This window comes from Garra rufa, chromosome 3, assembly GCF_049309525.1.
Source record: "Garra rufa chromosome 3, GarRuf1.0, whole genome shotgun sequence".
Taxonomy (NCBI): Eukaryota; Metazoa; Chordata; class Actinopteri; order Cypriniformes; family Cyprinidae; genus Garra; species Garra rufa.
In genome coordinates, this window is record NC_133363.1 from 12885112 (window position 1) to 12908523 (window position 23412).

The 23412-nt window shown below is 36.1% G+C and overlaps 1 protein-coding gene across 1 annotated transcript; it reads right to left on the bottom strand.

The window, feature by feature from the left end:
* Positions 1-2255: 2255 nt before the first annotated feature.
* slc22a31 (solute carrier family 22 member 31) lies at positions 2256-23111 on the bottom strand. Its single transcript, XM_073836937.1, has 9 exons — positions 22672-23111; positions 21207-21310; positions 18570-18724; positions 12429-12597; positions 11216-11361; positions 10209-10317; positions 8291-8505; positions 8039-8150; positions 2256-3454 (listed from the first exon to the last, which is right to left on the bottom strand). The coding sequence occupies exons 1-9, from the start codon at positions 23059-23061 to the stop codon at positions 3022-3024; spliced, it is 1833 nt and encodes a 610-aa protein (XP_073693038.1). The 5' UTR covers positions 23062-23111; the 3' UTR covers positions 2256-3021.
* Positions 23112-23412: the final 301 nt, after the last annotated feature.

Below are 23412 nucleotides of genomic sequence, written 5' to 3' on the forward strand. Positions count from 1 at the left end.
TCAGCAAGATTTCTGGCTCCCATGTGTCTTTTATACAGGTAATGAGCTGAGAAAAGGAACACTCTCTTAAATGGAGTGCTCCTAATCTCAGTTTGTTACCTGTATAAAAGACACCTGTCCACAGAAGCAATCAATCAGATTCCAAACTCTCCACCATGGCCAAGACCAAAGAACTGTCCAAGGATGTCAGGGACAAGATTGTAGACCTACACAAGACTGGAATGGGCTACAAGACATCACCAAGAAGCTTGGTGAGAAGGTGACAACAGTTGGTGGGATTATTCGCAAATAGACGAAACACAAAATAACTGTCGATCTCCCTTGGTCTGGGGCTCCACGCAAGATCTCACCTCGTGGAGTTTCAATGTTCATGAGAACGGTGAGGAATTAGCCCAGAACTACATGGGAGGATCTTGTCAATGATCTCAAGGCAGCTTAGACCATAGTCACCAAGAAAACAATTGGTAACACACTACGCCATGAAGGACTGAAATCCTGCAGCACCCGCAAAGTCCCCCTGCTCAAAACATGTACAGGCCCATCTGAAGTTTGCCAATGAACATCTGAATGATTCAGAGGAGAACTGGGTGAAAGTGTTGTGGTCAGATGAGACCAAAATCAAGCTCTTTGACATCAGCTTAACTCGCCGTGTTTGGAGGAGGAGGAATGCTGCCTATGACCCCTAGAACACCATCCCCACCGTCAAACATGGAGGTGGAAACATTATGCTTTGGGGGTGTTTTTCTGCTAAGGGGACAGGACAACTGCACTACATCTAAGGGAAGATGGACGGGGCCATGTATCGTCAGAGCCAGAGCATTGAAAATGGGTCGTGGATGGGTATGACCCAAAACACACGGCCAAGGCAACAAAGGAGTGGCTCAAGAAGCAGCACATTAAGGTCCTGGAGTGGCCTAGCCGGTCTCCAGACCTTAATCCCATGAAAAAATCTGTGGAGGGAGCTGAAGGTTCAAGTTGGCAAACGTTAGCCTCGAAACCTTAATGACTTGGTTAGGTTCTGCAAACAGGAGTGGGACAAAATCCCTCCTGAGTTGTGTGCAAACCTGGTGGCCAACTACAAAAAACGTATGACCTCTGTGATTTGCCAACAAGAGTTTTGCTAAATCATGTTTTGAAATGTGTTTTTCTGGATTTTTTGTTTTGTTATTCTGTCTCTCACAGTTCAAATAAACCTACTATTAAAATTATAGACTGATAATTTCTTTGTCAGTGGGCAAACATACAAAATCAGTGGGGGATTAAATAATTATTTTTTCCTCACTGTATAAACACTCTTTTTAATAAAATATCAAAAGAAAGAAAAGATACTTAGGCTACTTAATTAAATCATAAAAAAGCAAAATTAAAGAAAAAAAAACTTTTAAAATTAAAACATTCAAAACAAAACACCTAAACACTAGAAAAAGATTAAATATTTTTATTTTATTTTGACAGGCATATCAATGTAACCATTAAGTGATAGAGAACTGTGAACTTCATTAAATTAATAGTAAAATCATATAAATGTTAAGTATTTAATATTTGACATCTACTGGTGTTTAGCTTACACACACACACACACACACACACACACACACGTTGGGTTTACATGTTTTATGGGGACATTCCATAGGCGTAATGGTTTTTATACTGTACAAACCGTACTTTCTATCGCCCTACACCTACCCTACACCTAAACCTAGCCCTCACAGGAGATTGTGCACACTTTTACTTCCTCAAAAAAACTCAGTGTGCATGATTTATAAGCCTGTTTCCTCATGGGGACCTGAGAAATGTCCCCACAAGGTCAAAATCTACTGGTATACCTATCCTTGTGGGGACATTTGGTCCCCACAACGTGATGAATACCAGGTACACACACACACACACACACACACACACACACACACACACACACACACACACACACACACACACACACACACACACACACACACACACACACACACACACACACACACACACACACACACACACACACACACACAAAAAGAGTAAACCACTGCCATAATGTACAACCATTACATTATACAGCTCAAAAAATATCTGTAATGCACTAAGAAAAGAAATGTGGTGGTAAACCACACTGTCAGACGTTTCATTTCTATTATTAAAGAGCAAACACAAAGTATGCAAATACGCCAACCCCCAGGCACACCCAGTGTTCAAATTTGCTCACGTTTTCATTCAAACATTAGCTTCAGGAGCCAAAATTCAAGGAATACTACTTCAGCTTGGTACAGTAAACAGTTTATTTCCATTTTAAACATGTATTAGAAATACAAAAGCGAAACAATGACAAAAACAGTTCCCTTGCTTTGCCAGGTTTGGTTCAGTTGTAGCTTCACACAAGAAAACTTCACATTTAGACGAAACCACAGAAAGACAGGAATGTGATGCGACAAAACTCCACACAAGGAGGAAATGAGATGAGCTACCATTCCACAGAAACAATTCACATTCCAACATTTTAAAGAGTAGACTTTTCCCTAGTGATTCTGACGTCATCGAGTGCGACACATTCCACACTAAGGAAATAAAACTATGATATTGAGTGGATGTTTTAGCACTCCTCAGTGAATCACCAGCCCGTGAGGTTAAGCGTTTTTATGTGGATAACTGGTGCTTTAGTCACAGGACTGCACTAATGAGAGGCATAAGATGCCCCCGCTAAGTGGACAGGCGATGGCTCTCGGGTGACTATTAGTGGGTACTAAATCTGAAACTTCATTCAAAGAAAAAGGAGAGACATGATGTTTAAGCATATAAACTATGGACAGAGTCTCCCAGCAACATCTGTGCATAGAGTTTGGATTCCCAAACAATACAAAACAAACAAACAAATTGCACAAAAACTGACATTTAATGAACCTAATACTCAACATTCTCTACAGTTTAAGCACCAAGACGACGTCTTCCCTGGGAAAAGACGCAGTGGCCAATTCAGCCATGCTATGAGATGAGGTCCTGCGAGTAAAAAAAAAACCTATTGGTGAAATGCTAGGACGAGTCTTCATGGGCGTCTGGAGCAGTGCCGTTACTGGACAGCAAAGGTGCTTGTGGTGAAATGGAGATCTTGTATGGGAGAGTATCTTTGGTGAGCATCTTTTTGGTGGCAGTGACGAGACGGGAGTAATTATCCCGGTTGTACTCGGAGCTGTGTGGCTGCGTGCGCAGTAAGGGCGGGTTGTCCCGGTTTACGCGTGAGAGGAAGAGAGGAGGACGCCGTTGACGCTCTCCGTCTTTAAGCGAGTCGGGAAGTGGTTTGTGTTTGCTCTCTGGCAGCAGCATGATGCACAGGACAGAGAGAACGGCGAAGGAGGCGAAGATCACGTGATGAAGGAAATAGCCGGCGTTATTCTGGAGCTCCATTAGAGAGGACGCAGCCATTCCCACGCAACCTGCGGCCATGATCAGACCCAGCGTACCACCACTGAGGGAGACACACAGTGAACACTCAAACAACAATCCGTATACTATGTATTAATTGTCAACTGATGGAATAATTAAAAATTTGTAATGTTTTTGAAAGAAGTCTCTTGTGCTGGAATTAGTTGATTAAAAATACAGTAAAACAGCAATATTGTTAAATATTGTTAGTTTTTACAATCTTTACAACTGTTTTCTGTGTTTTTGAACTGTTTTAAAATATATTTTAAAATGTAATTTCTTTTTGTGATGGTAAAGCTTCAATATACTTTTCACTGTCAAATGACCCTTCAGAAATTATTCTAATATGCTGATTTAGTGCTCAGTTATGATTTTAATTACTTAACTATTAATTATTAGAAATGTTTATGTTTAAACTTTGGTTCTTAATTTTGTGGAAATGTGATAATTTTTTCAAGATTCTTTAATAAACAGAATGTTAAACATTTTTTTATTTAAAACAGAATCCTTTTGTAACAAATATAAATGTCTTTAGAATACAAAAAACAAATATTACACTTTGTAATATACACTACTCTCTTCTGCTCACCAAGCCTGCATTTATTTGATCCCAAATACAGGCAAAGCAGTATTACTGTGAAATATTTTTACTATTTAAAATAACTTTCTATTTGAATATATTTAAAAAATGTAATTTATTCCTGTGATCAAAGCTAAATTTTCAGCATCATTACTCCAGTCTTCAGTGTCACATGATCCTTCAGAAATCATTCTAATATGCTGACTTTCAAGTAAAGTTATTATTATTACTATTATTATTATAATAATATTATCAATATTTAAAACAGTTGAGTACATTTTTTCAGGATTCTTTGATGAACAGAAAGATCCAAAGATGAGCATTTTTCTGAAATAAAAAGCTTTTGTAACATTATACCATTCAAAAGCTTGGAGTCAGTATAATTTTTTTTGGGGGGAATTAAATTAATACTTTATTTAGAAAGGATGCTTTAAATTGATCAAAAGTGACGATAAAGACATTTGATTTTTATTTAAGATAAACGCTGTTCTTTTGAACTTTCTATTCACCAAAGAAACAAAAAAAAAATCTCCTAATAATAATACTACATGTTTTTTGAGCAGCAAATCAGAATATTAGAATGATTTCTGAAGGATCATGTGACTGGAGTAATGATGCTAAAAATTCAGCTTTTAAATCAAAGGAATAAATTACATTTTCAAATATATTTACATAGGAAACAGTCATTTTAAATAGTAAAAATATTTCAAAATGTTACGTTTTTTGCTGTACTTTGGATCCAATAAATGCAGGCTTGGTGAGCAGAAGAAACTTCTTTAAATAAAACTTTAAAAATTTTACTGTTCAAAAACCTGGTAGTGTATAATACAATATCAATATAATATAATTGTCTTTACTGTCACTTTTGATTTAAATGTGTCCTTGCAGAATACAACTATAATTTTTTTTTCTTTTTTTGTACCCAAACTTTTGAGTAATAGTGTCTCATGTTTTCCACAAAAACAAACAACAAAAATGTTTTTTTTTTTTAAACATTGAAACTAATAAAATATGTTTCTTGACCACCAAATCAGTATATTAGAATGATTTCTGAAGGATCATGTGACACTTAAGACTGCAGTAATGCTGCTGTATAATTAGGTTTGCCACCAAACAAATAAATTACATTTTTAAATATATATAAATAATAAATGAATAAATAAATAAATATATTAAAAAAAGTTATTTTAAATTGTAACAGCATTTTACAATACAACTGTTTTAACTGTATTTTTGATCTTTAATCAAATAAATGCAGCCTTAGTATAATATTATAATATAATAGCAAGATATTTTCAAAAACATACATTTTATTTTGTTTTATTACAAACATTTTTGACTGGCAATGGAAATTTTATATTTTTTTCATTACTTTTCAAGCTACTATTTCGTAGCTTAAAATTTAATTGAAAAACTGCTCAAACAATCTACTTTCTGTAACTGTGTGTGTTTGTTTTATCCTATTTATTTAGTGTTATTTACAAAAGTGGTTCCCAACCACATTCCAGGAGGGCCCCCAACACTGCATGTTGTCCAGGGCTGTATCCAAAATCGCCCCCTATACCCTCAAATAGGGCACTATTTGAGGGGACAGCCATTTTTAGTGGTGTTCGAAACCATAGTGGACGTTCTCGAGTGCACTCATTCAATCCCACAATGCACCGCAAAAACGAGTGTACAACCGATGTACGCTCAACAGCTAGAGATAACCCATAATGCAATGTGAGAGTCGCGCGCTGACTGAATTCCCGCGTCTCGCCAGACGATGGCGCCCGCAGCTGAATCGTCCATCCATTAATTTTACAACGCGCTCTTCCACTGCGTAATACAGCGTACAACACAGGTACAAATTCGTTGTAAATTGATTATTAAATTGTTTAACCAGGTTTTATACGTAAACTCCTTGACATAGTTCAAGATAAATCTTTTAATCTTACTACTCGAACTGTCCGTTTTAAATGATTGTTAAACAGTTAGCAATACTATGCAAAAGCTGCAGTCCTTCCGGTGCACTCAGTGTCCGAATTCACTCACTCGATTTCATTCACTCCTTCAAGTGAACTGTATGAGTGGACTAATGTAGGGAATAGTGAATAGGGTATAGGGGGCGATTTCGGATACAGCCCATGTCTCCTTAATCAAACACAACTGATTGAGATCATCAGCTCATTAGCAGAACCTCCAAGACCTGAATTGGGTGTGTCAGACAAAGGAGAGATGCAAAATCTGCAGTGTTGGGAGGCCTCCAGGAATGTGGTTGGGAACCACTGATTTACAACATATATTAATATGGAGTTCGCATACCAAAATCGGTTTTATAAAATGGATATCTCTGGCCCTTGATTATGATCGTCTGAGCTGCATTGGAAGCCATTGTAAAATACTCCTTGTACATACCCCTGTGATCTTATTTGATTAGCCTTACTGCACCACTATGTCTGTGTATTTGCCAGTTTCAGTGGCTAACCAGGAAAGTCTGAGTTTAGTTTGAGCAAACTCTGGTTTTTCGAGTTCAAGAAGTTGGATTGGTTTTTATTTGGTGTTTATCATCATGGTAAATTGCACTAAATGCCTAATGTGCCCTGGAGCATGTCTTACTCTGAGTAATCAAGCCAAAATTTAGTTATACACATTATTAATATTTTAATTCATTTATATATAAAAAAAAAAAAAAATTATATATATATATATATATATATATATATGTGTGTGTGTGTGTGTGTGTGTGTGTGTGTAAAATACAAGCTTTAGACTATATACAGCTGTCAAAAGTTTACATCCTCCTTTCAGAATCTGCGAAATGTTAATTATTTTACCAAAATAAGAGGGATCATACAAAATGCATGTTATTGTTTAGTACTGACCTGAATAAGATATGTTTGAAGATATGAATGAAATATGTTTACAAATAGTCCACAAGAGAAAATAATAGTTGAATTGAGAAAAATGACCCTGTTCAAAAGTTAACATCCCCTTGATTGTTAATACTTAGTTTTTTGTTTATTTTGTTTAGTTATACAGTAGTTGTTCATGAGTCCCTTGTTTGTCCTGAACAGTGAAACTGCCTGCAGTTCTTCAGAAAAATCCTTCAGGTCCCACAAATTCTTTGGTTTTCCAGCATTTATGTTTAAAAAAAAAACAATGCATTAAGTGCATTCTTAGTAAAACAAAGGGTGCATTTTACTTGTACTTTTACTTATTTATTCTGTAGCCTCTGAAGGGCAATACTGAATCTTCATTCTGTTCAAAGGTGTACACCCCTGGCTCTTAATACATGGTTTTTCCTTCTGAAGCATCAGTGAGCATTTGAACCTTCTGTAATAGTCGCATTTGAGTCCCTTAGTAGTCCTCAGTGTGTAAAGATGGATGTCAAAATCATACAGTCATTGTTGGAAAGGGTTCAAATACACAAAAATCCTGGAAAACCAAAGAATTTGAGGACCTGAAGGATTTTTCTAAAAAAACAGCAAGCGGTTTAACTGTTCAGGACAAACAAGGGATTCATGAACAACCATCACTAAACAAAAAAATAAAATAAATTAAATAAAACACACGCCATGCACACACACACAGCTGTGGATTATTCAGGTACCAACTCAGTATTAAGAATCATGTATGTAAACTTTTGAACATGGTCATTTTTTAAATTCAACTATTATTATTGCATTTTGTATAATCCTTACTATTATTTTTTTTCTTTCTAACATTTTGCAGGTTCTGTAAGGGGGGTGTAAACTTTTGACCACAAATCTAAAGCTTTAAAAATAGCTAAACTTGTTAATATGCTACTAAACATTTCATTAAAAGGTCTTTTTGAACATATGTAAATTATTCAATAAGTAACTTCAGTTGATTCTCTTGCATTAACCATGAGTTAACCGAAAGTTTATAGCGAGTATTGTGAACCCCATCTGAACTGGGCTGGATTCGATTGGATTCGTCAACTCCAAACCTACTCTGAGACTCAAGGGGTTTGTTTAACTAGCTTTGTGTAACAGCCACAGATGTATGTAGAATCCATTTTACAGAGTGGAGATTGGAAATTACCGGACAACAGTTGGCATGACTTCACTGCCAAAGAACACACTGAGCATAGCCAAAGCCTGAGACGAGAGGAGACCCACTACAGACAGAACCAGAACAAACCCTCCATGCAGGTCTGAAAGAAGATGGTAGAGATTGAGTCAGTAAAACAAAAGCTAACCAAAATCATAGGAGAGACTGAAACGCAATTCTGCATAAGATTCAAAGGCATTCACTTTTGGAAGAGCATTGTGTCAAGCTTGAACAGAAGCTTACATTGCGTGAGGGCCAGCAGCAGCAGTGAAGAGAGACCCGTGACAATGGCAGCCAGCAGCAGCATCCCCCTGCGGCCAAAACGGTCCACGGACACACACAGGAAAATACAGGCCAGAGCTCCAGTCAACACACGCAAAAAATAGCTGAAGTAGAAGTGTGGTGAGTAGATGTGCAGGTTGCGTGTGAAGCAGTACTGGATTCCTGTGCCAATGAAGCTGAGGGACGACAAAGAGAACATTTTACTTGAATCGAAATTAAATTATAACTTCATTAATTAGTGCCCTGAGAAATCCGTTTTAATTTTTCTGGAAAATTTTTTTTGGGTTAAAATTTTTATAGACTTAGTTTTAACTCTCTTTTAATTTAAATTAGGGCCGGGACTCGATTAAAAAATTTAATCTAATTAATTAGAGGCTTTGTAATTAATTAATCGAAATTAATCGCATTTTAATCGCATATAAATATTTGACCTGAGAACAGTGAGAATTAAGATTTTTACATGGATTTTTAGTATACCATTGAATAATGACTGAATACATAAGCTTAAGCAACAAAATATTGTTTATTTTTGTTCAACCAAGTCCAACAGACCAGTGCAATATTGCCATTAAGTGTAGCAAGAGGCACGTTCTTTAATGAGTCTTTCATGCCTAGAACTCTGCTCTTGTGTTTGCTTAATTATGCATTTAAACGTTAACGACCAAACCTATCATTATAAATGTTGCTGCACATGGAATATAACGCGGATAACATTTAAAAAATATTTTTTATCAGGTTACACACTGATTATTTATCACTCAAACCCCTTTCTCTACCTGTCCGTTGGTCGCATATATCCTCCATGTTTGTAGTTTTTTAACACTTTTTATGCGTGTTTGTAGTTCTAATCGAATCCTCGTTCACGGCGCAGTGTGTTGCGGGCAATATTAGCCGTTAAGAGTGTGCATTGGCCGTTAAGTAGTAGACCATACTTTTTTAAACATACTACGATTTGGGACATACAATACTATTTAGGACGGACGCAGTTTGTCTGAACACTAGTTGGTGCTCCAGTATAATCGGTCCGCGGAATCTAATCCAGTGAGAAACGTTCCGCGGTGCAAAACTAAGTGCGATTAAAATGCGTTAAAAAATTTTAACACGTTATTTTTGTGTAATTAATTAATCTAAATTAACGCGTTAAAGTCCCGGCCCTAATTTAAATATTAATCAAAAAGCATGTCTAATGAATTGAAATCATGAAACATACACAATTTACCTTTTTTATTTTTTTTTTTCCAAAATACATTTTTTTGTAAATAATTTTTTCTGGTAAATGTTCCTTAAGAAAATAATAATGTTTTAATAATAATTTTAGTAGTTGTACTATTATTACATTAAGATATACATTTCTGTCTCAGTTTCTTAAAGTTAAAATTTATTTTGTTGCATATAAAATTTATATGGGTTGCTGTAAAGAAATTTCTGTTTGTATATGATATAACGATAGTTTTTCTCACAAGAAACAGTAAAATGCTCATGAAGTGGCTCTCAGAGCAGTTCTAGAGATTATGTTTATGTATTTATGTACTCATATGAGGCGGCAGAAACTAAAAAACTGAGCGTCACACGCTTCAGTATGTGTGTAGTAAACAAAAACGTGCGTCTGCGCCATCTATTCACACAGAGACACGCAGAACATGCAGGATTCATATTTAAATAATGTTTTTGTGCCTTAATATTTAGACATGCATTAAGTGTACTGACCTAGTTTTGATTTATTCTGTCAAAATGTCAAATTCCTCAACATTCCGCATTATACAGTAAATTCCATTTTTATTATTCTGTGATTTTGCCCGTTTTCCGCATTGCAGAACACTTAAATGTGTAATAGAAGTTTATGATTGGCCTGCAGCCACATTTTTTTAGTGTAACTTACAGAGTGAAGCCCAAGATAAGGCAGTTCTTCCAGATGACTCTGGTGTGACGCAACTCTACAACATGATGATACTCTGGCTGGATGTCTTCAGGGAATGCCTCATCTATCTCTACAGAAAAAAGACGGAGAGAGTATAAAGTAGAGGTTTAAAGAGTGAAGAGTTGGTAGTTTTTTTTCTTTGCCAAGAACACCTGACCAGCACATTCCAAGGAAAAATTCTCTGGAAGGGAAGGGCTCAATTCCTTCACCCTAAATGGCTCTATTCACTATCCATGATGGGTCTTGATTTGCTGTAATGTAATTTATTGCATGAAAAAAAATTCACAAGAAACAACAGCAGTCTTGTCACAGGACCAACTCTACCCTTACATGCTAGATGCTTCCTTTGATTTGATTCTGTGAAAAGTATAATCACACCATGACAGCTCTACCAATCGATTAGACCAGTAGCTAAGCCATAAATATCTCTGACCATCTCTCAATTGCCGCCCTTAGGTCTTGGGTCTTCAAATTTACAGTCTGGTGATGAAGGTTTGTTTTGGTTTATTTTTAAAGTCATTATTATGAATAGTATGTTTTAATTAGAACATAACTCATTCTGTCAGACTAATGTTTAAAAAAAAGTGTGCATCTGTCCCCATACCCAAACTTGCAGTCTTGGCCACTTAAAAAAAGCGTGAACATGACTGGAAGTAAATGCGCAAGACTGTTTTATGTCTGCTAAATGCCAAAGCGGTCTTCACGCCCCCTTGAACACTTGAGCCAAGTACAGGAAATACTCAAGTAGACAGGTGGTCAAGAATGAAAGACTCAAGTGTGGGTATCAGGACAGGCCCACTGAATCTCAGGCTATGCATATACAGTACACAAGAGAGTATTTAAATTATAGTTCTATTTAAAACCCTCACAACATTAGATTATAATTTTGCTTTGACATATGTTTGAGAATAATAAAAATGACCACTTTTCAAATCAGAAGGTGATGTTTGTAAGGCAGAGATTCTTACCTGACAGCAGTGTTTCAGCAGGGAAGAGCTCATCACTAACACACATGCCATTTCGTTCTGAAAAAGACTGAAGACACTTCTTTGCTTGATGAATCTGAGATGTAGCCATGAGCCAACGAGGAGATTCTGGGAACACTGAAGCACAGCTGTTGCCACATTCGCAACATGCACAAACACACAGACAGAGACACACACGTTACATACAATCACTTTATAAGATATGCTTGGTCTTTAATGAGTCATCTGTCTCAATGTTGGTAATCTTATGGTTGTGGTACTACAATGGCTGTGTGAAAGCCATTATTACCAATTCACTAAATGTTTTGTAAAGGCTTATTCATGCTTACATCTTACATGTCATGAGGGCAGGGTCACAAATGAACTTTTCCATTAAGGGGCAATAATTGATTGTCATAGGAGAGACTGTTTATAGACTTTAAAATGGTACCTAAATATAGGGCTGCAATAGAATGACAATCTTCATTGTAGATTATTGCCCTTTATTTTGCAATAATGATTATTCATATTGTTATATGAAACAAGAATTGGACGTCACATTCTGGCTTCGCAGACAAACATGTCGGTCAATGATGTTAGAAAGTCTAGCACAAGTTATGCAAAAACTCCTGTTATAATGACTAAAGCTACGAAATGAATCTTTTATTTACAATGTATCCGCACTGTGTTGTTTATGATGAGGGAATTCGCGAGCGTGCACACTCATTAACAGCTCTGTTTTTCAGTGCTGACTAATCTAAGCGCCTCTGATTGGCTAATGCATTCTTAAGTTCAACAGAAAAGTGTTTGATTTGTTATAAGGCTCAATGCTGCTTAAAACAGCTCGTATAAGCAATCTGAAGCAGTGTGAGTGAACTAAATGTAATTCTGTGAATTGACCCTTTAATTCATTTTCATTTCATTTTAGTCACGACAGCCGTAATAAGTTGTTTAATTGTTTTTAGCCCCTTTGTCTTGAATTTATGGAGAATTTTTGTTCATTTTTATGGCATTTTTGCCACAAGCCCTCATTAATTTCACCTCAACCTAAATTTAGTATCCAGCAGATCAAACGGTCATTACAAATTATCAAAAATGATAGGCTTATTACAGTCTCATTTTCAGCCATATCTTTGTAGCGAATTGCAACATTTGCAAAGGATTGTGGTCGATTTGAGCATACGGTGAATACACTTGATGCATATATATGACTCACCACCAATAGGAAAGTAGTAGCAGCAGGGGGAACGTGGCAACAGCCTGAAGTACAGGCCAATCACCGGAAAGCACGGCAAGCCCAGGCAACAAAAGCTCTGCAAACACGGCAAAGAAGCCACTGACCATAGACACCATAAGTCTGTGAGATGGGTCACACCATTCCAGTCCTGAGCCATGTGGAAAGAAACAAAGAGGAATAATATAAGAGACAAAATTTTGAAAGTTAGGTCAGAAGTTTTGAGAGGTATGTCAAGTAAAGAATTAAAGGGATTAAATTACCTAATGACTTACTCACCCTCAGGCCAGGTGTATATGACTTAATTCTTTCAGAATATGAATACAATCGGAGTTATATTTAAAAAAGTCCTGGTTCCTACAAACTTTATAATGGCAGTGAATGGGTGTTGAGACTTTGAAGTAAAATAAAGTGCATCCATCCATCCATCCACCATAAAAAGCACTCTGCATGGCTCTGGGGGGGTTAATAAAAGCCTTCTAAAGTGAAGTGATGCATTTGTGTAGGGAAAATATCCATATGTGACCCTGGACCACAAAACCAGTCTTAAGTCGCTGGGGTATATTTGTAGCAATAGCCAAAAATACATTGCATGGGTCAAAATTTTAGATTTTTCTTTTATGCCAAAAATCATTAAGAAATTAAGTAAAGTTCATGTTCCATGAAGATTTTTTGTAAAATTCCTACTGTAAACATATCAAAATGTAATTTTTGATTTGTAATATGCATTGTTAAGAACCTAATTTCGACAACTTTAAAGGTGATTTTCTCAGTCTTTTAGATTTTTTTGCACCCTCAGATTTCTGATTTCAAATAGATGTATCTCAGTCAAATATTGTCCTATCCTAACAAACCATACATCAATAGAAAGCTTATTTATTGAGCTTTCATATGATGTATAAATCTCAGTTTTGTCAAATTTAACCTTATGACTGGTTTTGTGGTCCAGGGTCACATATTTAAAACTTTAGAAACCGTAATCTCAAGTTTCCGCTATCTGTTGTGTAATTGTACAGGAGAGTGGGACTACAGAGGATGACGTAGGATGCAGGCATAGCGTAAGCTCCGGTGAGAATATGCTAGTCTTGCGAGAACCACTTTGGCTTATATCAAAATCCTCTGACATTTTATTAAAAAAAAAAAATAATAATAATAATTTTGTACTAATTCATGACCAGTGTTTCATTTTGCTCTCTCCTCTGTGCTTCTGGGTGCACCATTTCTCACTGGAGCTCTCTCGTGAATGTGCTTACGACAGTTTGCGGAAGATTGAGATTATGGTTTAAAGTTTTAAATATGGATATTTTTCTCACACCAATGCATGGAATCACTTTAGAAAGTCTTTATTAACCTAAGCTGTGCATTTTATTATAGATGGATACACTTTATATTGCTTTAAAATCTCAACACCCATTCACTGCCATTATAAAGCTGGGAAAAGCCAGGACTTTTTTTTTTATATATATATATATCTCCAATTGCATTAGTTTAAAAGAAGAAACATCTAGGATGGCTAGATGGTGAGTAAATCATGGGATAATTTTCATTTTGGGTGAACTATCCCTTTAAACAGAATTATTAGTGAGAGTGACCTTAACTCTAGAAAAAGTCAGTCTCCTACACAACAGGAAGTCCTCGTGTCCTCTATTAGATTATTGTTCCTAAACTCTTGCAGCACAATAGAGCAATGGAAAAAAACTCTCCAATCTTTCAAAAAACTGCCCATCTTGGTTTATTTTCGAAAATATAATATTTTACATTATATTCAAACACATACTCGCACACACTTCCACATTTGACTGAATATATCTTTCTTGTGATCTTAAATCTTTCAAAATAACTGTTGACAAATATCAATAAGGCATATACTGTACACTACTTTATGTTGTTGAAAGAAGTCCCTTTCGCTCACCAAGGCTGCATTTATTTAAACAATTATTGTTATTTGTTATTTAAACAAGAATACAGTAAAAACAGCCATATTGTGAAATATTATTACAATTTTAAATAACCATTTTAAAATGTAATTTATTCTTGGCAAAGCTGAATTTCCAGCAGCCATTACTTCAGACTTCAGTGTCACCTTTAGAAATCATTCTAATATGCTGATATGGTGCTCAAGTATTATCATTTATTATTGATGCTCAATTATTGACATTCTTGGATTCTTGATGAATAGAAAGTTATTAAACAGTATTGTAACATTATGTCTTTCCTGTCACTTTTGGTCAATTGAATGCATCCATCCTTAATGAATAATTAGCATTCTTGTTAGTGTATCACAACTTTCACAAAAATATTAAACAGCAAAACTGGTTTTCAACATTGATAATAATAATATGAAATGTGTCTTAAGGGGAGACACTGCAAGCAAAAACACAGTTTTTTCATGCACCTGTCAAGTTTGAGATTTTGGACTTTTTGGTTTTTCATAAAGTGTTTTTTTAAGACTAGTGGAAAGAAAACATCCGAAAGGCAGATTTAATGGTTTATTTTATCGCACTTTATCTATTTGTGTCAATAGATTTCAATTACAATACATATTTTTAAAGGCTGTTTTCTCAAAATGAGTTTTTTTTCTCCTACATTGAACCACAAATCTCCACTTCAGTAGCACTTACACACACCAAACTTTACATTTTTATTCCTGTCTATATCCTGAAGGTTTTTACAGAGAGATTTGTTCACCTGCAGTGTCTCGCCTTAAGCAAATCAGTTTATTAGAATAATTTCTAAAGGTTATTAAAACTTGATAAAGGGAAGGAAAAGCATCAACAAGTGGCCAGTACACACACTTAAAAATAAAGGTGCTTCACGATGCTATAGAACAACCTTTTTTGTCTAAATGGTTCCATAAGGAACCTTTAACATCTGTTTCACAAAAAGGTTCAGATTATAAAAATGAAAGATAGCGATGGTTCCTTAAAGGTCCCATATTGTCAAAATAAAAATTTCCTGGCTTTTTTCATGATAACTGAGGTGTAGGGGCTATGTAACTACCATATGAGTTTCAAAACAGTCAACCCACAGTGAACTGCACACAGCCTGCTTAAAGTAGCTGTTCATTTTCACGAGCCACTGTGACTTCCGTAACGATGTGACGTCTGATCTACTCAGTCACCGCCTTCAGTCACCACCCCAAGCACCAACCACCGTACCACCCTCCTTTTGTCAAACCCAGACAATATCGTGTCCATAACATTGCTAAGCAACAACAACACGAAAACTAATCTAGAAAACCCTGTTCAGTCGATAGATGTCGAAACTACACCATTGCACAGGCTTCAGAACAACGTGAATATAAGAGACCAGTGGCAGTCAACTTCAGCCTCTTTCACACAGCCATTCCGGTAAATACACGGATAATGTGTCCCATGATTTGTTCCGGAATTGTTTGATTTGGTTCATTCACAGTTGTTTTCCGGAATCTGTGCGTGCTTTACACACAACCCATAAAGACATGTGACGTTTGGATGTGAGATGTAATGCGACGCGTACGTTTCACTAAACTGAAACTAACCTGAACAAACTGTGCTTCAGCGCTGATAGTGAGGAGCTGGCTCTGCCTGATCGCCGCTTCATTCCACTTTGCACGTATTTTTTCGTCGTGAAGAGTCGCATGATAACGTGCATCATCACTACAACACTGCCTTTTGTTCACACAGCGCTCGTTCCCGTAATTTTCCAGAATCAGCGAGCATTGTGAAAGGGGCTTTACTAAAGCAACAGTTATGTAGCTTACTGCATTCGGTGTTTGAAAAAGAAAAAACATTAATGATCATTCTGAAATATCCTGTTGAGTATCAGCAGGCTAGGCTCTCTCTATGGCTCTGGGTTCGGCTAAAGCATACATGACCGTAGTTACCTGTGATTGGCCTGGCTGTGCGTCACTCAGAAAACAACAGGCCAATCAGAAGAGAGGCTCATGAATATTAATTAGATGGGCCAAAATCGACCTGTTTTTGACAGAGCTCCTAAAAAAGGAGCTGTAAAAATATATTGAGATGGATTTTGGCACTTATACCGCAAATATATATTCTTAAGGACATCAACAACTAAAATAAACCTCCAGAAATGTGTACAATATGGGACCTTTAAAGAACCTTTGACACAATTGTTCTTTGTGGAACCATAAATGTTTTTTCTATGGCATCGCTGTGAAGAACCTTTATTTTTAAGAGTGTACATGGAAACTCTTATAACACTGTTATTCTAAAATGTGAACAATAAAGTAATAAAGAATGAGTAGGCTGTCTTGACATTTTACCGGTAGTGTACATAAGCAGAAAATGGTAAATACTTAGATTGTGTTTACATCCAGCTTCCTCCAGTTCCTAATTACACCCAGTACCACCCATAACTTTTTCCCCGGGAGCACACTAAAGGGGCTTGCGTGTTGGAAAGAGCACTCTGGCTAACCGTCAACACGCACATAAACCCTCATTTAACAATCACAGGAAGTGCGGGACAAGACCGCGGTTCACAATGGAAAGAACAGAGAGGAGATCTTGTCCATTTTTCAGAATACTTCATATCTACTCTCTCACTTGTGCAATCACTAATAAGACAAAAACAAAGAAAAAACGTAGATAAAACACCCTGTGGACTTTCCTCAACTGATTAGACAGAAAGTGAAGTAACACAGACAGTTCTGAGGTTTTGAACAGCCTGTTCGTGAGATATAAACGGAATGCTGTGCACTGCTGTTCCCTGTCAATCGCTTCACCCCCCTCTGCAAATGGAGAAACCCCATGGAACATTCCAGAAAGCCTCCTATTACTATTCGAAACCAACATCAAGCAATAACAGACACTCCTTAACAAAAAAATCTCTAGTGAGCAAGACTAAAAAAAAATTTCAGGAACATGATTGTATCGTATAAAAGAGGGACATACACACTCCAGTCAAATGTCTACTATATACACTGCTATTCAAAAGTTTGGGATCAGTGAGATTTTGAATGTTTTTTAAAGTCTCTTATGCTCATCAAAATTCCATTTATTTGATCAAAATAATGAAATATTTTTGCAATTTAAAATAAAAGTTCTCTATTTTAATATACATTAAAATCCTTAAAATTCCTGTGATGCAAAGCTAAATTTTCATCAGTCATTACTCCAGTCTTCATTACTCCACAGTCCTTCAGAAATCATTATAATATACTGATTTATTATCAATGTTGGAAACAGTTGTGCTACTTAATATTCTTTAAAACCTGTGATACTTTTTTTTCAGAATTCTTTGATGAATAATAAGTTAAAAAGAGCAGCATTTATTCAATATAAGACTTTTCTATTCCCTTTTATCAATTTAACACACCCTTGCTGAATAAAAGTATGAACTTCTTTCAAAGAAAAACTAAAAAAAATGACTGACCCCAAACTTTGAACACTACAGTATATTGAGATTTCTATTTTAAATAAATGCTGCTCTTTTTAATCCTGGTTGTGTGACACTGAAGGAGTAATAATGCTGAAAATTCAGCTTTGATCACAGGAATAAATTCTATTTTAAAGTATATTAAAACAGAGAACCACTATTTTAAATTTCACAATATTACAGTTTTTTTTTTTAATCACATATATGCAGCCTTGACGAGTTGAAAAGATTTCTTAAAAAAACATTAAAAATCTTACTAATCCCAAACTACTTTTACAATCCAAGTGAAAGAGTATGCTGAACACTTGTTAACTGCTTTTCCTTCACTCTGAGTTTAAAAATTAAATTAGCATGTATGGCATATATTTGGCTACTGATATTTCAAAATTAAGAAACAAAAATTCAGCCAAATCTATCCAAACTTTAGGTGATAGTGTGTATTTGTAAATAATACAGTAACATTTTTTTTTTAAATATGCAAACTCAGATGGACATTTTCTATTTTTCTGTGTTGGGGACTTCATGTGGTTCAAAAACTTGTATGGCTTCCAGGTTTGTAGATACTTATGAAACTTTGGAATGTTCCTTTAAAACCAAACCTTTTTGCCTTGCCATATCTATTCCATATTGACCTCAAGTGTTCCTGTCAAAACATGTACCTTACAAAACCACTTCTTTTTGGGTTTTATCACAATCTTATCAGTTGCATACTTAAAAACAGGTCAAATGATGGAGAATACTTGCGTGCAATATAAGATGACAAAAACACTCCGGCTAATGTTGAGCCTTGGCAAAGTCGGAGAAATGGGAACGTAGAAGGACTGTTAGAAAGGCAAGACATGATTCCCAGCAGACCAGAGAGAACCACTGACAGCAGCAGAGCACATCGACGGCCCAACCTGAGACAACACACAAACAGAACATCACACTTAATTTCATATAAGTGTTATGCATTTGTTTTTGCTTATCAAGACAACAATTTGGAGAAATTCTCTTTGTCAAACTATAGTGGAAAGTTGCAGTTATTCTGCTGGAACACCTGTGAACTTGAAAAGAATTGACTTTGATCATTCGCTAATAATCAAATATGCAAAAACCTTCTGAAAGATCTAGCATCATTCATTTGCAAAAGTCCCTCTGTTTAATATTTTGCAATAAAAAGGGGTCATGACATTGATTTTTTTTTTTTATTATTTTAAAATGTTTCTTCAGGTTTACTTATGTTAATAAAGTTTTTTGCACCAAACCCCCCCATTTTCAACCCTCATTCTGACCCCCTCTCCAAAATGACATGTTTTAGGTGGCGGGTCCTTTAAGACTTCAGTCAGTAATCTGCCACTGTTATGATTGGCTAACGTCAATGCATAGGAAACAGTATCAAGTGTTTTTACAACATAATCAAAATAAAAGACAAAGCAATATGAAACCATTTCCTTACAGTTTGTGAGGCAGTTGCAGTCAGATCTAGTACCGCTTCATCTTTCAACAACTGTTTCTTTGTAAACTCTCCATGACACTGTTCCTCGTTTACAAAACAACATGCTCCAATCAATCCTCTGACATGATTCCGGGATGCCATTAAAAATAAACTATCCACTTGTTCCTTATGCTGGGATCTTTCTGATATCAGTACAAAGACGCAAATGAGCTGTTTAAACCAAACGCGTCAAAGCAAATGTTCTTTCACTCTATTTTCCTATTGACGACAGACTTAAGCGCGTGGACCGTGTCAGAAAGTGAACACACGCCACTCGCATCCAGCGTATTCAAGTGTCAAGCCGTTAAGGTGATTATGGTGACAAGATGACTATTCGTCGACATCTTGCTCTGGAGGCGGTGTTTATGCAAACAAAAGAGCCCAGGTGGCATCACCCTAAACCTTGAATCCAAACAGCTTGATTAAATAAATGCTTTTTTTTATAATGAGGAGGAGATTTTAAGGTTTGAAACTTGCAGGATGTTGTAATGGTTCAAAGACCTCTTAGATGCCAAAAGGTCAAGGCAAGTTTGATTGCTCATGTCATGACCCCTTTAATATACACCTTGCAGAAACTGCAAAATGTTAATTATTTTACCAAAATAAGAGGGATCATACAAAATGCATGTTATTGTTTATTTAGTACTGACCCGAATAAGATATTTCACATAAAATATGTTTACATATAGTCCACATGAGAAATTAGTAGTTGAATTTATAAATATGACCCCATTCAAAATTTACTTGATTCTTAATACTGTGTTGTTACCTGAATGATCCACAGCTGTGTTTTGTTGTTTAGTGATAGTTGTTCATGAGTCCCGTGTTTGTCCTGAACAGTTCAACTGCCTGCTGTTCTTCAGAAATCCCACAACCTATAGGTCCCACATATTCTTTGGTTTTTCAGCATTTGTGTGTATTTGATCCAGGGGCATTGCTAGACCCTTTTTACTGGGGCACGTGCCCCAGTAAAAATATGCAGTGCCCCAGTAAAATCTCAAATTTGAGTTATAATTTATGTTGATAATCCCAAAATAAAGACATTAAACTACATGTAATAACTGAATTAACGAGTAATTTAGGTCTAGCAACTCCCCTGATTTGAACCCTTTTCAACAATGACTGTATGATTTTGATCTTTTCACACTGAGGACAACTGAGGGACTCGTATGCAACTATTACAGAAGGTTTAAACGCTCACTGATGCTCCAGAAGGAAAAACTGTGCATTTAGAGCTTTCAATATTAGAGTAAATTTAGTTTAAGTCCTATGGGAAACATGTAAGTATCTGTAGCTTCAGAAGGAAAGTACTAAATAAAAAAAAATAGATATTCAGGCAAAATAAGAAAAATGTTCACATCTTTCTGTTCAAAAGTTTACCCCCCTGGCTCTTAATGCATTGTGTTTCCTCCTGGAGCATCAGTGAGTGTTTGAAACTTCTGTAATAGTTGCATATGAGTCCCTCAGTTGTCCTCAGTGTGAAAAGATGGATCTCGAAATCATACAGTCGTTGTTGGAAAGAGTTCAAATACACAAAAATGCTGAAAAACCAAAGAATTTGTGGGACCAGAAAATGTTTTCTGAAGAACAGCAGGCAGTTTAACTGTTCAGGACAAACAAGGGACTCATTAACAACTATCACTAAACAAACAAAAAAAACAAAAAACAAAAAAAATAATAATAAAAAAAAACCCACAGCTGTGGATCATTCAGGCAACATTCATTCAACTATTGTTTTCTCTTGTGGATTACATGTAGGCTAAATGTATTTTATGTGAAATATCTTATCTTATGTAGAATTCCTATTTTTTTTGGTAAAATGAACATTTTGCAGAGTCTGCAAGGTGTATGTAAACTTTTGAACTCAAGTGTAATAAGAGTAATAATAATTTAGGAAAACTCACCAGTCACACAGAGTGCCAAGGAGTATATAGCCCAGGGTCCAGCCTGTCATAAAACAAATATGTTGGAGTGGAATCTTCCAGTAGTCGCCACACACTAAATCCCACTGTCAACATGTCGAGGAAAGAGAGACACTTTCAGTCATACGGTCTTATAAAAATAATTCTGGGGAAAACAAAACAAAACAAAAATAGTGCAAACTCGTTTTTTTTTTTTTTATCCCAGCAGGGTAGAATCGTAAAGATGTTCTTGGAAAAATGGTAGCAGGTTTGTTTCTCATTCAAGGTTGTTTGCCAGCCCAAGATGCTCTACCAGGTTAAAGTCAGCTGATCAACTATCTAGACTAGTGTGGACCAGGTAATGATGAATATAAACAACCAGCACTAAAAAACTAAAAAAACATGCTAAACCAGCTTTAACAATTAAAAGATGTTTGAATTGGATATTACAGTAGGGTAATCTAGTAAACAGACTAAAAATATGTTTCAAATTTCTAAGTTCATACAATCATGTATCACTCACTATGCTGATGCATTTGAAAATGAAAATCAATTAAATATTTAAATGCTCTTGTATTTGAGAAAGGCTGATGATGTGTAAATGCTGTTTTCTTTCCTGTTATATAATCAGTTTCTATTATTACATTACAGCTAATGTGAAGCCATGCTTCTCTAGTTTTACAATCCTTCTCTGCCTAGTTCAGCTTTCAGATGGATCTTCTTAAAAACAAATCCATACAGATTTCATGACTCGGAAATCTTGTTTCCATCATGGGAAAGGAAACATATTTCTAGTCAAGGCAACATGAAAAGCTCCCGCTATGTACCTCCTGTTGAACAGGAACCCAACCAGGACTTTTTCCACAGCTGTTCCCTAGTGACTGGATAGGGGTCTCAGATTTTTTTTTTTAGTCTTGTATAAATATTATATGTACTTCTATGATCTCATCATGACCTCAGAGTAATGTATTCTTAATCAAAATATCCTTAACCACATGGTTAGTCAACACCAACAAACACTAAAAGACAAAAAGCTGTTCTTATGGACATGTACCACACATATGGTAGCCTATTATCTGTACTCACGTGATAGCAGCAGGTTTTACATAATTTATTACTAAACAATGATTGTCAGGCATGGTCAACGCGAATTTAAATAGAACAACCTGACTAATAGTTATCAGCTGTCAGTATATATTAGGAATTATAATTATTATTCATTTATTATAATTATTAAAATGTGTTTTGGGGTAATTTTGTCAGGTTTAGCTCACTTTTTATCAGCTCTATCACAAACTACAAGCACACCAGTAAATCCATAAAACACACAAACAGCGTATAATAACGAAGAAAATTAACACTGAAGCATGAACATCTACAAAACAATTTCAGACAACTACAAAACAATTTCAGACAAGTCGTGTCACACTTGAGGGAAGTGCTTGCACTGCTCTGTAAGCATACTAACCTCGGTCACTAAATTGTTCTGGAGTCCCGCTGGTTTGCCGTACTCCCATCCTCTTGTGCACGACACCACGTCTCTCGGTACATTCTCCGTGTAGTTGCTTATATTCACCGGGTACTTGTAAAGTTCACAGTGACTGAACCCAGATCCCTTCTGCCACGGGATGGTGAGATTGAGGTACGCTTGCCTGGAGAGGTTTCCGAGGAGAGAAGACGGTGGTAGTAACGCCAGGTCAGGTTTGCAGTGGTAAGACTCGGGAATCAGTGTAAAGAAAACATCGCTGAAAAGATTCAACGATACCGCAAAGTTTGGAAACCAGCTGAAAAGCGTTATGATCCTGTTGTATCGTCCATATCCACCAATCTGTGGGTATATTTTAGTTTCAAACTCCATAACTAGAGTTCTTATCGACGGAAACAGCTGTTTCTCACAGACATTGCACCCTGCAGCGCTGGCAAAATGAACTGACGGAGCTTGTTCACATACGCGGACTGATGGCGAAGTAGCACAGGACAGTTCGATTCATTTTAGCCAATCGGTTCCTTCGGACGAGTCTTTTCGAAGCTGTTCATAGATCCATTTTACTGCCTCTTGTGAGTCGCTCAGATGTGTTCTTAGAAACCCCTGTGTAATTTTGTGTTTCATATTATTAACAATGTTAGCAAATTACTCTCAGTTTTCACATATCACCGTTTTGCTCAATTTAGATAACTGATTTAGAAACGTTTTGACCGAATCAACAAA

Coding starts and splice junctions, on each gene's coding strand:
- slc22a31 (XM_073836937.1), bottom strand. CDS start 23,061: ATGGAGTTTGAAACTAAAATATACCCACAGATTGGTGGATATGGACGA. Junction 21,311..22,671: donor AGAACAATTTAGTGACCGAG/GTTAGTATGCTT, acceptor ACATGTTGACAG/TGGGATTTAGTGTGTGGCGA. Junction 12,598..18,569: donor TTTGTCATCTTATATTGCAC/GCAAGTATTCTC, acceptor CACATGGCTCAG/GACTGGAATGGTGTGACCCA.